General features: G+C 41.4%; 1 protein-coding gene across 2 annotated transcripts in view; it reads right to left on the reverse strand.

Annotated features, from left to right (window-relative positions):
* The window catches only part of myripb (myosin VIIA and Rab interacting protein b), a 139936-nt gene that overhangs the window by 2947 nt on the left and 121630 nt on the right, over positions 1-15359 (reverse strand). Inside the window, exons 5-17 of one of the 2 annotated variants that reach the window (XM_085418576.1) lie at positions 13537-13617; positions 11569-11666; positions 11132-11212; positions 10272-10433; positions 8605-8785; positions 7748-8274; positions 6823-6972; positions 5799-6572; positions 5445-5507; positions 2584-2772; positions 2333-2494; positions 2085-2180; positions 1807-1867 (exon numbers count right to left, since the gene is read on the reverse strand). In XM_085418576.1, the coding sequence (XP_085274702.1) occupies positions 1807-1867; positions 2085-2180; positions 2333-2494; positions 2584-2772; positions 5445-5507; positions 5799-6572; positions 6823-6972; positions 7748-8274; positions 8605-8785; positions 10272-10433; positions 11132-11212; positions 11569-11666; positions 13537-13617 (2625 nt within the window). The remainder of the gene's footprint in view (positions 1-1806; positions 1868-2084; positions 2181-2332; positions 2495-2583; positions 2773-5444; positions 5508-5798; positions 6573-6822; positions 6973-7747; positions 8275-8604; positions 8786-10271; positions 10434-11131; positions 11213-11568; positions 11667-13536; positions 13618-15359) is intronic. The other variant, XM_085418577.1, reaches the window with a different exon arrangement.

Below are 15359 nucleotides of genomic sequence, written 5' to 3' on the forward strand. Positions count from 1 at the left end.
ATTTATGTCCTTTGTCCTGTCTCCATCCTTCACCCCCAACCTATCATGACAGACGGCCATGATAGGTTGAGGTAGCCTGAGCCTAGATCTGAAAAAGTGAGATAGTGAGTACAAGCAGAGGAAATGGGCATCCTCCTTAGGGTGTCTTGGTTCTCCTTTAGGTAAGATTAGGTGCGGAGCGCAGTCATTGAGGCGGTACTCACTGTACAGCTGCTACACCTCCACATCAAAAGGAACCAACTGAGGTGGTTCAGGAATCTGACTAGGATGTCTCCTCGGCACTTTCTACATGAGGTGTTTTGGGCATGTCTTGGAGGCCCTGGGCAGGACATGCTGGAGAAATTACATCTAGCATCTGGTTTCGGAATGTCACAGTGTTTTCCCATGAAACTCTCAACTACTGTTGTTTTAAGCAATAAATCATGTTTCTGGAAACTACCAGATAAAATGAAGGTTTCATAAAACAACGTGTATACTCCTTTCACAGAGCTCTGCAAACTGGCTCTAACCTGAATAGGAGTGGGGTCTCCAGTACACATTAGAGTAATTAGACAATTCAGTGTCCTAAACTGGCAGATTTATGACATGGTAGTGGTAAAAGACAGATTTTGATAGTTCGTGATGGGGGTAGTACACACAGTTGCAAAGGCTTCATCACAACCTTGGTTTAAACAAGTCATTTATATTTATTCCATAATGTTGTATTGGATCAAAAAGTGCTTTTCCTCACGATCATTTCAAAGCAACAAGAAGGTTTGGTGGTGTATAGCTAAATGTCAGTATATTTTCACTACAAATGTGGAGCACGTTGTATGGACTGATAGAAGGAACACACTAAGGTGGAATTACTGAATCAATGTCTTGGTCACTGAGTTTGACCCATTGTCCTTTCTGCTGTCTCTCTTTGGAGCTTTGCTAAAAAGCCACCCTGAATCAAAGTCATTGTGTAGATGACGGTGAAGAAAAAAAGAGAGACAAAAAAGAAAATAAAGAAAGCTGCAGCAGAAAGAGGCTTTTCACGAATATGAAAAGGAACAGACTTACAGTTGGTTGATAAAACAGCCTTATCCCCCTGGACTGTGTGTGTGTTTCCATTTGGCTGCTTTACATCTAATGGAGCTTTTCAGTTACTTAGTCTCTTTTTAGCAAATGTATTCACTTTTACATCCATTCAATGGCCTCTCTCTTCTTTTAGGACAAAGCATAAAATGTGAGATGTTAACTAAGGCCGAATAAAAATGTCCCTCCCCTCTGTCTCAGTTCCCATCTCTAGGTGTCTCGGTTTCACACGCGTACATAAGCATACACGTTCACACTTTGTATATACAAGGCTGTACCCTGCATATGTCCGCAGTTTAGTTCAGTTTAGTTTCAGTTCAGCTGTAGTGCCTCTTCACCTCACTGTACAATACCTTGTGCAATACTTTTTGTAAATAGTCAACAGTGCAATAGACTCAATACTTGAAATGTGCAATTCACTTGTATTTTTATTTTTTATTCCTATTTATTCTATTTATCCCCTTTGTATATTTTATTTATATTTGTCTCTGTATTTATATATATGTGTGTGTGTGCGTGTATATATATATATATATATATATAACAATTCTGTAACTGTAACTTCGGTCGTTGCTGTGCTTTTTGGAAGTCGAATTTCCCAGAGGAACCCACCCGAGGGATTAATAAAGTTCTATCTTATCTTATCTTATCTTATCTTTTTAAAAAAAAAAAAATGCATAAACACATTTTTCTTTGTCTCAACATAATAGATTTCTCCTAAGTGAGCAAAATTGGCACGTTTGGTACCTTTTAGTGGAGGCGCTGGAAGCTTCCTCCTCTGATGGCGTGATGAGTCCAGGGTTTGAGGCTGTAATGAGAATATTACCATCGCTCATCTATTATAGTTCATTAAAATCAACAAACCAACCATATCTGACCATTTCTTTATTCCAATAACCATTCATTACTATATAAGCACAGACAAGTTCATCAGTTACACCAATACTCTTTAAAGACATTACGTATGGCCTGAAAGTACAAAACAAATTGCAAAAGATTAAGCGTGCAGGAAGGCCAGTGAGTACCTTAGACTTTGGCTTGAGCTTGGAGAAGCGATTGCAGACAGTCACGTTCAGCCCAGCCGTTTTCAGAGCTGATATTCTTGCCTCAATGTTTGATATCTTAAAGCAAAAAGATGATTTTTTTCAAGAGAATTTAAGGAGGATGTCTCAGGTAATAGTTCTTCTTATCTTTGTTCAGGGTTTAGTAAGACTATAACATATGATTAGCAGTATAAAGATGTGTGCAAACAGTCATCGATCCTCTGAAGTACCTGCAGTTCAGACTGCTGGACTTGAGCAGCCGCGGTAGCCACTTGATCTTCCAGGAAGGCCAGCTCTTGGTCTGTTGTCCCACTGCTAATACTGCGGGCGCAGTGCTCTAGGTCTCCCAGTGCTCCCTCGAGGCCATACACTGCACCAGCAGCAAGATAAACCTGCACAGAAAAGAGCAAAACATTTAGTTCCCATAAGCACCACTGATTCAGGAGGCAAAACTACTGGGTGGAGGTGCTCTCTAGCTTACATTCTCCTCCATTTTGGTAAGCCTCTGGTCCAACCTGCGGGTCTCAGAGCTGCTGGATATGGGAGAAGCACTCATAGACTCAGAAGGGGTGTAGCTCTCGCCTCCCGCCTCACCAATCAGGTCCTCAGTAGCATTCAAAACCTTTAGCACCTCCGTGGTGATGCTGCAGAGCGAAGCCGCTGAGCACTTCTGCTCCAGTCAAAGAACAAATAGAATAAACAGACCGTTTGAATTCAAGTGAGATTAAAATGAATTCAAGTGAAATGTCCAGAAACACTGGAGTCAGAGAGAAAACCTTATTACTCACACTGTTAAAGAGACTTAATGTGTGAGAAAAGCAGAAAATGTCAAGCAAGTACATCTAATCTGTAAACATCACCTTAAGGGCAAGGGCTTAATGTAGTGTAATACACGTGAAATGATAATGAAAAATATATTTCATTTCGAGAGCAAGGGGATGTGACAAAAGGCAATTATGCAACTATTCAATTTTGGAACATTATGCAATCATTAGCGCTGTAAAAACATCCCCATTTCAAAAATGAATGTGAGCCAATAAAGATAATGCGGCATCATGTTTTAATCAGCTGCATTAGCCCCCTTTGGTTTTCACACTGTAAAGCCTTAAAAATAATAATACGTGAATAAAAAAGAACATTTTGCAGGTGACAAGTGCACATATATTTGTCACTCTGGTCGCCTAATTAATGTTTTGTGAGGACCCACATCTACACATGCTTGACCTGGATAAGCAGTCAGAGGGTGCAGAACAGGGATGTGAGAAATGGGGTAATGAGGTCTCAAGACAAAGCCAGAGAAGTGAGTCATCTTCAGTATTTGTTGTTTTTTTTCTTAGGCTTTGAATTGGAAAATGATGGCACTGTGGACACATCATCTCTGGTCACTGAGCTTCAGGAAAGCAATTGCAGTTTGGATGTGAAGCTGAGGATTGGATCATTACTCAAAATAATCTAACATCTGCCAGTAGAGGAGATAAGATTGTCGATTGATGCCTCGGCTAATCAGGAAATGGAAATGACTTAAGTCAGCTGTGGAGATCTCTCATTTCAGCCAAACCCAAGCAGCCTGCCTCCAAATTCATGTCAAATAATGTGACAAATAATGATTCAAAAGTAAAGACGGTGAGTGAAGAAAGTTGCCGTTTCATCCTCTTGAGCTCATGTAAACACTGAGCAAGAATAAGAAATAGCAGTAAAGAGAGAAAGATGTTATTCCATAATGAATGAATAATTTGCTGAAGCTTTGATCAGTGGGATCGGAAGCACATCGATCCCTCTCGGGCACAGTGTGACAGTCCGAAAAGCCGGATTTTAGCCGGAGAAGGTAAGTGATGAAAAAGAGACGAGATGCTGGTTATCTTTTTTTCCTTTTTAAATCACTATCGATCGATCTTAAAAAAGAATGAGATGCAGAGATGGACACAGTGAGGTATCGATTTGGGTTGGTCAAAGGAGGAGTGGAGATGTGCTGATCCACTTCAAAGAAGTAGGCCATCACCCGTCTGATCAAACAGTCATCACAGACACTGATATCTCACTCCTATCAATGAGGAAAGTTGATCCTAGTACATAAAAAACAAAGAAACTAGTTTGATGCCTTTTGAATATAGGAATATGTCACACACAGGGAAGATAAATAAATAAGGAAGTCAGATTGGCGTACAGGAATAAAAAGTTGTTGTTCAACTTTTTTTCCTGTATCGTTCCCTCTGTGCATACACACGGCCCAATTACCTTCTCCACCCTGAGGGCTAATCTCTAAAGCCTCAAAGCCTCAAATGACACCACCTGTGTCCACAGCAGTGGTTCTAGTGGGGATGAGCTCATAAGGGCATGAAAAGTAATGAACACAGGTGGTTGATATTTTGTGAATCTGGGATTATTTATTCAATATTCTTTGCTTTATGTCTATTTCTGTACACCATCCAGACCCTTACCTGCTGAAGATCACGTACGCTGAAAATGCTGTGAATTAGTACGACAGCAGTGAGCTACTCAGTTTTCATTCGGATTCATTTAATAAAGGCAAAACACTAGATATCGCTTCAAAAAGGCGCAAATATCACGGCTATGGTCACACGTTTTCCTCTATTCACATCGCACTGAGGCGTCCTGGCGGATTTGTAAAGGGAGCTGTGAAAGCCATCAGAAATAGATCACACCAGTACATGTGTCATACAAGCTGGAAGAGGCAAGCATTACTCATAGAAGCCCTTAGAATGAGTCTGCTTAATGATCAGCATCGACCCTCATGCCTCAGATGTATTGTCCAAGTGTGTATGTGTGTCCCATCTATCTGACTTTGTGTAGTTATTGATTTCTCAGTGCTGAGTTGATTATAAATGCAAAAAAAAAAAAAGCAACTTTAAATATAAGCTGGAACAATACTTTTGACATAACAGATTGTAGTTTTGACGTCTAGTTATTTAAAGTTTATTTTACCTGCCCAATATATGTCAAAAGTCATACATTAAACAATAAAGATTTCTGATAATACGCATACTTTTGTAGTGCACAAGAAATCAAAGTAATTTACAGTCTTAAACAGAAAAGTGAAGAAACGAATAACCTTCAGAAAGCCTGGAAACCTACTGCTCAACACACAGTCTCGCCCCTTGGAAGCAAAATGAAGGGATATGAGGGGTTTGCACAGCACTGTATGGACTGATAAAGAGTCCAAAAATTTGACCATTTTAATCATATGTATGCAATCATAATGCAATTTACTACAGTGCATGTAAATAAGATATTAAGGTCATAAATGAAATGGGATGGCTGCAGGTTTGTGTATCCTTGTGCATGACTTCCAACTACATCCTCTTTCTAGCCCTTATATCTCACCTGCTGTAAGACAGAGGAGAGCAACTGAAGCCTCTGAAGTTGCTCCAAGTCATTCTGTCCCACCTGACACATATGCACATACAGAAAGCACACACACGTTTACCAGGAACACACAGACCAGACAAAAAACTCAAAAACAACACAGCAAACCAGAGAAAACATGGGATGAGGGACAGATAATGACAGCACTGATTGTCAGGTAAATAACACAGGAGGTTGTGATAGGAAATAGATTTTGAAGGCACAAAAAAAAGAATTTAAAAGCTTACAAACAGGCAACAAACAGACTGCAATGCAAGTACATGCAGAAGACGCTCTGCAGATGAAAATCAAATCTTGTGTACATCTCCCCACCTGGTTGTTTGACAGCGCCCCCTCGTGGGAAGAAGGGGTAACAGCAGGCGAACTTGCACTGGATCCGCTCCTCGCTCCCCCTTTCGGTCCCGCTTCCTTCTCCGCATCTCGTTTATGTTGTCTCTTACTCTGCCTGTTGGGTTCTCTTTTGTCTCCTCTCTTTTGTTCCTGGTCTTCCACTTTCATATCTAAACTCTCGCATGCCTTCTCAAACCTCCTCTCCCGACTTCTGCCGTCTTCTCTCACCGAGGGACTCTTTATTAGCTTCTCGCTTCTTTTAATCTCTTGTCCGTTCACTTGTTCTACTGCTTCGCTTGCTCTCTCTCTTGATTTGTCACTCACTCGCTGCCTCTCTCGCTCTCTTTCCTTTGGCTTCAATTTCTCTCTCTGTCTGTCACTTTCTTTATCCGTCTGCCTGTCTGCAGGCCAGTTTGTGCACTCTTCCTCAGATGAGCTGCTGACTTTGCTGTTGGCACTGATGACCAGCTGACCAAGTCTAGACTGCAGCTCCCCTTCTAGAGGATCTCTGGTTGTGGATCCAGGCCCTGAGCTACTGGATGAGAGCTCTCGCCCCAGGGTCAAGGAGGGGGGCTGAGAAGGGCTGGGGACCGGTGAATTTGGCGCCAGTGTGTCCAGGTCCTCTGGCTCAGTTGTCATAGCATCTAATTTGAAGGCGTCTGGTGCAGCTGTGGCCACTGGTATAGTGTCAGATTTTGGCTGTTCCTCACTTAATCCCCTCTTCAGCAGGGCGTGGAGTAGAATACCACTGTTTTCCTTAAAGGTCGACATGTAAAATCAAAAGATAATTGTAAAAAATCGAGCAGGTAACCTATATTTGCAGATTTTAAAGACTAAAGCCTAACCCTAAAGAGAAAAGCAGCCTGAACTAGAGACCTTCATTTGGTTCCTTCTAATGGTGAAACAATGCTTTACAACCAAGCCGAACAGCCCCAATAAATAGATGCACAGATGGATTTTAAAGTGAGTTCCTCTTAACAACCAATAAGGAATCACTAAATTTTACCTGCGCTAAGGGGTAGACGGACTGTGGATGGCTCTGGCCTCCAGTCCTGTTTTGCTCTGATGATGACTCCCTCTTACTCTTCCTGCGTCGCCGTGACCTTCTGACGGGATCACTTTGCCTCTCCTCTGCCTCGCTACTGTCTCCCATCACCTGGGAACAGTGACAGGAAGTAAACAGGTACATGTGCCACCGTTACATATCAGATTAAAGCTTTCACATGATAACATGCTTTTCTTTCTAGGACTGTCTTTTGTTATCAGGTTTTAATTGAACGCAACTATTATTTCTGTATCTTTGTCGGCTCATTTGAGGCCTCTGCACCAAGGACTGCAAGTAAAAACTCACGTATCTTTTGTTCTCTATTGTTGTCTCTACTAAAAAAAAGAGCTAACTGGGGGGTGGGTACTTTTCACTTAAGGAACACGGAGTCTCTTTTCAGAGTACAAAAAAGTGTAACAGGGAGCATCCCCAGTTCTACAAAAGCAGTCATGACCTTTTAATCAGCAAATAAAGAGCTGTTGAGTAATTAATTGATATAGGACTTTAAGACTGATAGCAATACCGATATTTGGTAAAGCCAATACTCTGATATATCAGTCAATATTCTTTCTTTCTTCCTTTTAGAATCTCCCTAAAATTTCTCATGTGTGATTCTTCAGTTATGCTCTCTCCTGCTCTGCTGTTGATCAGCAGGTTGTTGTGCTTGTGATGATCTATACATGCATTTCCAACAGGCAAGTTGCAGAGTGCCCTCTGGTGGACAACATCAACACTGATAATATGGTTGAAAGGTGTTTGCAGATATTATAATTATAATATTTGCAGATATTAGTCCACCAACTACTTGGTATGGCTCTAAAATTCTCACTACAAAGGACAATATTTACATCTGACTTTGTAGAACAGGATAATTCAAAGACATCACCTTAGGGTTAAAGTTCACATCCAATGACTCTGATTGGACTGGGTATGGAGAAAAGTTCTGCTGAAGGTGTTGGTGATGCAGCGGCTGGTGATGAGGGTGAAGGTGTGTATCCGGTGGTCCTTTCTTCCTCATCAGATTGTGGGGTGGTTTACGGGGACACGCAGAAAGCACTGACGAGGCCTCGGAGTCTGAGTTGAGAGTCTCTGTGTTGGTGTACTGCCCCGAGGATGGTGAGGTGACCGGGAGATGCTGAGTGTAAATCCACTCGGGGTCGTGCTGGGAGTCCGTGTAGTAAGTCTCATCTGACAGTTTGCGGCGAAACTGCCTCAGCGCTGCACCCCAGCCACCTTCATCATCCTCCTCTGAGTCAGATCCCATCTCGTCGTAAGCGGAGACAACGCCAGACTCCTTTTCCAGCACGCTGAACAACAGGCTCTTCCTCTTGGTGAGCAGGCTGGGCCGAGACAGCTGGGAACTGTGCAGGGCAATCCAGTTGCCGTCTGGACTCTGGAGCACTGAAGAGGCACCTGGATGAAAATCACAAGCAGCAGCAGGAAGTATAGAAGAACGGAGTCAACTGCAGGGATTCAGAGAGTACTAAATAAATTCAATATCCATACTCTCAATAAAATTATATGAGGCTAATATAGAGCAATGCATGGGGTAAATTTCTACAAATAATTTGTATGTCTTTGTATGTATGTGCATCTTTACGACATGTAAAAGTAAATCTATGGCCTTTGTCTAAAAATCTTTAAATCTATTCAGTTATGCATCTACACAAAGTTATATTTAAACTGATAAAAGCGAAATGGAAAGCTGCTCAACCAAAAAGAGTCTGTGAGTGTGACTTTTACTCGAGTTATCCAGGCGATCCATGCTCTTCCAGGTGGGTAAAGATGTGGCCGCCTTTGGCTCCCTTTTCAGAGAAGCGTATTCCTGCAAGCCGTCGTTGCCGCCACCGGCCTCAGCTACCTCCTCCTCTGGACCCTTCTCTGGGGAGTCGTCACTGGTGAGAGAGAACGCTGACCGCAACCGCTGCAAGAACAAACATTGACACACACACAGGTAAATACAGAGAAATATGACACAGATCCAAAGAATGGTACACAACTCTGTTGACAGGTTCTTTCTTTTTTTTTTAGTTTTTTGTTGACAGGAAGTTCAGACAGATTTTTAGCTGAGAAACAGAGATAACTGGCACTTGGCCAGAAAATATAATATCCATATATAGTAATTAAGTAATACACATAAGAGCATTTGGTCCATCTGGACAATTCACTTCCTGTCCAGCAATAAAAAAACCCCTAAAACGTCACTACTATGCCGGCTGTAATTTACCATTCTCACCAGCAGGTGGAGCTATAACACTGAGCAAATATCTACTAAGCAGTTCCTGTGATTCTTTCTGTGTGAAACAAATAAAAGTTATACATTTACATTAGCTCAAGATTTTAATATACTAAATCACTAGTCATTTATTACTTAATTTTTGTGTATTGTGTATTTTTGTGTAATATTTGTGTATCTGTGGAACAACATAATTTACATTCATGAGAGCTTTTTGGTGCATTTTACATTTGACAGCTTTTAGGAATAGTGTCTGATCTGTACTCTGGCGTCAATTCGAAAAATAAGCTAAGCTAAGCTACACTTTATTCTTCTCCCAAATTTGAGAAATTAATTGCAGAATTAAACACACAAAAATTCCTCTTTAAAAAGGGTGGGGTACAACATTAAGGTTTAGTGTTACACCGCGTAAGTACGCATGTGAGTGTAAATCTGCATGCTTTGTCTGTCAGTGAGTGGTTTTGTAGAGAGCTGATAAACACAGCTTATCCCATGGCAGGCAGAGCAGTCGAGGAGGATCCCTGCGTATTTCACAAGACTTTGATCTTCACTGAGTGAAACAGCAGGAAACTGAAGGCAGAGCCCCGGGGAGAGCAGCCTTGATGCTCTGCACACACACAGGACGATGACAAATCTCCAGGAGTCCTTGGTGACTTGTAGTATGAACCCGTGCCAGGTTTGTGTACTATTGATTTGCCTATGTGTTCCTGTGTGAGGACTTGCTGTAGTTGGCATATTGTATTATCTTTTTTCAAAAAAAAGGACCTTTCCCTCAAACCCTCAACAGTAAGTAAACTCTTCCAGAATTCTCCAACACATCATTAAGAAAAATTAGTATTAAAAAAAAAGAGTCTGAGGAAAAAAATACAGCTTATATTAGGAAATCTAATCGTACTACCTAATTTCAAGTGACTGCATTCACAATTAGTCAAAAAAGAGAACCTGTCATCGGTGGGTCACGTACAGAGCAGTATGTGATCCATGCTACTAAGAAATCACACACTGTAGTGCCTCTTAGAAGTGTCTCATTGGCTATGTCCTTCTTTAATATACCGGTTATGCTTTATCTGTATTTATTCTGCATGTTTGTTTTTGACTTAAATAGAGATGGCTGAATACGGCAGCATGACATGCTCCATATGTCCCAACAGTTTAGACTGACACAGGGACTCACATAGAGAGAGTAGGAGGTTTTGAGCGGGTCTTGTGGTCCTTGTGATGAAGTGTGAGGCTGAGAAGGAGAGGGCAGTTCACTGGGCTGGATCAGAGACTGAGACTGAGGCCAGACAAAGTCAAACTCTGTCTGCATCTCTGAACGCTTCCTTCTCTGGATGATCTGAGGGAAAAGAAAAAGAAAAAAAGGAAGTGAAGAAGGCGATGAGGAGAGAGAACATGACAGAGACTGTGCATACAAGCTATGAGGCGTACACAACAAGCTTTTTAAAAGGATGAACTAGAATAATAAATGCACAATGGAAAGCAGAAATGCGCTCGTACAACAGAATTTTATGTTTAGCCATTAATAATTTTTAAAGCGATGATTTAATTTTCATTTAAATTTTATTGTAACATTATGTGCTGAAATCTTCAAAGTATTTCATTTCCAGTGAACTGATTTCCAACACGTTTGACTTTAAACTCAAAGGCAATCAAACAACTGCAGATCCTGGCTCCACTCACTATCTGCATGCAAATTAAATGCCATGTGTAAAATTAAAGCAGTTGTCACTTGAATTTTAAAGTAATTTATGCAGATTTTGACACTCTAAATTATCATTTTCGAAGACCTTCTGCTCTTTTCTTGCTTGAAAATTATTTCCTGTGCCATATTTCACTAAAACGTTATATAAGTGCAATGACTTCTGTTTGAAATTATAGAGTAAAAGCGTAATTATTTGTCAATCCATTTGTAAAGGGTGGAGAGGAAAGGCATAGCCTGAAGTGCTACATTTTTTTTTATTTTGAAAGATTTTAGCTGCAATTAATGCTTCCACATAAAAGAGACGAATAAACCTGCAGTAAAGTAATACCTACTTTTTGTACAATGGTTGTGGCGAGTTCTTCTATGAGCTCCTCTTTGTGGTCCCGCAGATACCGAGCCTCATTCTGTTTCTCCTACACACACACACACACACACACACACACACACACACACACACACACACACACACACACACACACACACACACACACACGCAGCATATTCAGTTCAAAGTGAATGTGAATTACCAAGAGAGAGTCTGTGCAAAGGTCTTTGCCAAAAAACCATGACTGTATCCCGCTGATACTGAGACCAAGAGGGAGGCAAGAGTAGAGGAGAAGTAAGAAGCCATGACAGTGATATAGGGGATTGAAAATATGGGGATGGAGAGCAGGAAGGCAATACGAAAGCTCTGAAAAGTGGGGGGAAGAAAAGGAGAGGCAGAGGACAAGAGAGGGAGAGGAAGAAGGGGAAGAGAGGGATGTCTTACCAAGCTGTCACTGAACTCCTCTGCCTTAGCAATGGCCTCCTCTATAGCCTCCTCAGCAACACGCAGGGCGACTGTGAGTGTCTCTGCCATACTGTGCCCTGATAACACAACACAGCGCACACAAAAATAAATGCATGCATACAGAGTTCCCTTAACCTTCCCTCCCCTGTGGATGGTGATAGTGATCCACTGCTTCGCTCCAGAATGAACTAGATTACATAGAGAAAAGTAATGGGCCACATACACCTACAGTATCGACTTGAAACCCATGCCACAAAGCTCCCGGTGCACAGCTTTTGTGCTGATGTTAATGCCAATGGAGATTCGGTTCTATGCTGTTATTGAGTAAGCAAAGCGTCAGAGACTTTTATTAAGTCCATCAGCACTCTGCACAGAGAGACACAGACACCGCTTAATTAACTTTACACAAACCACTCTCAAATTCAGTCTTTAAACGGCCAAATTTTTCAAACGTTTGTAAAGGCGCACTGCATGGCTAGTGCTTGATTTTATAAATCAGCGGCAATGGGACTGAAAAGACCTGAATGCAAAGATTTAGAGGAGTGGCCTAATATTTTGGTCCATTTGGCGCATTTAAATGACTATTTCCTGAAATTTCCTACAGACATTCATAGTTTCCTAGAGCCCTAAATTACCTTATTTGAGCTTTTTGCACAAATTTTAGTTTCTAACTATTGCAGCAGTCATGCCATTGAAATTAGACAGGTGCTTTCTATTGTAAGGTAAAGACCCTGCATTAATACAGAGAAAACCCCAGCAATCGGACAACCCTCTACGACTAATTGGTTGGTAACAGTGGGAAGGAAAAACTCCTTTTAACAAGAAGAAACTGGCGCCATCTGCTGTGACCTGTTGGGCACAAGGGAAGGGACTGTGGAAGGGTGCCTTCTGTCCTGAATGTAATTATAATAGCTAATGGTTAAACACAGTGGTGTAGAAACACAGTGAAAAAGAGTGAGTGAAGAAGAAATGCTAAGTGTTTAATGGGAGCAGCCTGAGACCATTGGTGCATAATTAAGGTAGGTTTTCAGGGTCACCTGATCTAGTTCCATCTCCTTTATCAAAAAGGAAGTTTTAAGCTTAATCTTAAACAGTCTGTCTCCCAAATCCAAACTGGGAGCTGGTTCCACAGAAGAGAGTCCTGAAAGCTGTCGACTCTGCCTCCCATTCTACATTTAAATACCCCAGGAGCCACAAGTAAACTAGCAGTCTGAGAATCAAGTGCTCTATTGTGGTGATATGATACTATGAGGTCTAAAAGATAAGATGGGGACTGATTATTCAAAATATTATTCAAAATGCTAGATTTAACAGGGATCCATTGAAGGCAAGGTAATATGGGAGAAATACGCTCTTTCTCCTTCTAGTTCCTATTTAGTGCCTGCTTAGTGCTGATGTTGCTAGGATGCTGAAATTCAAACGATTTTATTTAATGTGTACAACGACCCTCAGTTTGACTCATACTACGATTATTTTACCCTTGCTGTAAATCATCATAAAAGAGCGCAGTTTTGTTGGCATTTCTGACACACCTATAAACACAAATACACACATACACACATTAAGCATATGGTATTTTTTTCTGCATGGGCCTTTTAGAAGTTGACATTAGCTAAATGGCAGATCTTGATCACTGCACACAGCAGATAATTACCAGTAAACAAACAAAATTGGGTTTGTTTATTGTCAGCCGCATATCTTGTTAGCATATTTATCCATTTATGAAAGCGTACGTGTAAATATAATAAGCATCCACAAGAAAATCTGCTGTCTGTGGTGAGCACAGGGCGGGAATTTTATTTATGTGCACTTTTGCATGAAAGGAGGTTTATTTGCATTTGCATCCCGGAGATATAGAAAAGCACAAGCATGCTGATTCTACCTGTGGCTGGAATTACTCATCTGCAGTGCCACAAAACGCCGCCCTCCCATCACCGCATCCCTCACCTTCGCTCTGCTTGTAGAAGGCGGAGTCACTGCCGCAGACGCTGCCATCGTTGTCGTTGCTTCCCTCGTGAACGCTGCTTTCTGAAACACAGAGGTCGTGAAACGAAGCCTTCAGATAAAAGCTTTCAAACACAGCCTGTCATAGAACTTCAAATATCCTGCGTGTATCATTCCAGAAAATAGAATCGCCGCATGCTTTTTTTTTTTTTTGTTCTGTCACCACGTTAAAAGTAGGTTACACTGCCAATGTCACCAAGACCTCTTTTTCTACTCTCGTCAACTGGATTTCCAACTGCACTTTTGTCATCTTGTCAATTTGTATTGTTTCGCTTCTTCGACTCGGCGCCATTTCCCAATTGTGATGTTTAAAAGAAAAAGAAAAAGAAATAAACAAAAATAAGATGACAGTTGAAAGAAAATGACAATTCATCTGATAATTCCCTTTGCCTTTCAAACAAATGACATGTTTTTGCTCACCAAGGACATTTTCTCTTAGGCATCACAGTGCAGTGGTGTGTTGTTTTTCCGGTGTGTGTTTTATGTCTAATTCAGGCCAAATCTCTTGTGAGTCTGTGCTATATTTGTGCAGTTATCTTTTTTTGAGCAAATTTCTAAAATCTAGAGTTACAACAAAAGGGACGTTCCTTTAACTCAAGATGGAAATTTGACAGGTCTACTTAAAGAGCTGTGAAACCCCAGAGAAGGAGTAGTAGTTACTATGTGCCCGCCTTCAAAACCAAATATTCCCTTAGTGGCCCATTAACTCCTGTTAGATATCTCCCCTGTGGTTCCCATTTATTGTGGCCTTTCACATCAATCTAGCTGTTAAAAAAATGAAAAGGGAGCACGTGGACATGCAGATTTTAAGAAGACAAACTGTCAGATGACACCAGAGAGCTCTCTGGGTGAATTTCCAACTTAGCCTCTGATATAAGTCCTTCTCAAACATGAATCCTTGCTCTTTTTCCGTCTTTGGTTTTCACTTCAGCTTGTTTCCACTTAGCACTCGGAGCCAAAACAAAAACCAAACTTCTACTCAAAGCCTAGGCTTTGTCCCAACATTTCAGCCCCTGCTGCTAACAAAACCCACAAGCAAGACTAAATTCCATGATTCCCACTCTTGGCCCGTCTCCTATAGCTTCTGCCGTTAATCTAGCCCCGATGCTGCTCCTGTTGGACGGGCTGCTGTCACTGACTAAATACACAGAAGCAGCAGAATGTGCCCGATGGTTTGGTGCAAGTCTGCCACTGATCTCTGCCACAGCTAACTGCAACACTGTCAAGAAAACAGGCAAAACCATTACAGAGCCATCACTCTTTCACACTCCAGTGTTTCTATTGGATGAAAGGTGGATTTCTCCCCTGAATATGTACATTTTGCAAGGAGCAGCAATAAGTCTTATAAAAGGCTTTCAGCCTGGGTTTAATGGGTCCTACGGATGAAAAAAGGAAGCCAAGTAAACAAAAAAAACAAATCCATCAAAATTACAGAAACAGCATTTTCTCCATTCCCCCATGAGAGCAGCAGTAACAGAGCCAGCTGTCAGCCGTGCTGTACTAGTCCAACTCTACAGCAAGATGAACTACTGTTTGTCAAAGCTCTGCAACATTATAGTGCAGAGCCCGAAAGCCTCTAAACTGCTATATTACTCCTTTCTGACCCCCAGAAAAAACAATGTTGAACGTGCCTCTACGCACGGCTTTAAAGTCGCATTGGCCTCACTCTACTTTGAGGAGTTGTCATAGATTTTGCGCTGCCTCGTGCATGTCCACTTGTAAGCCCAGTTCTCCCAGTTGCAGTAAGGTATAACAAGTCCCCAAAC

Source organism: Rhamphochromis longiceps, linkage group LG9 (genome assembly GCF_057381845.1).
Source record: "Rhamphochromis longiceps isolate RC_006_pf linkage group LG9, R_longiceps_female_GT1.1, whole genome shotgun sequence".
Classification (NCBI taxonomy): Eukaryota; Metazoa; Chordata; class Actinopteri; order Cichliformes; family Cichlidae; genus Rhamphochromis; species Rhamphochromis longiceps.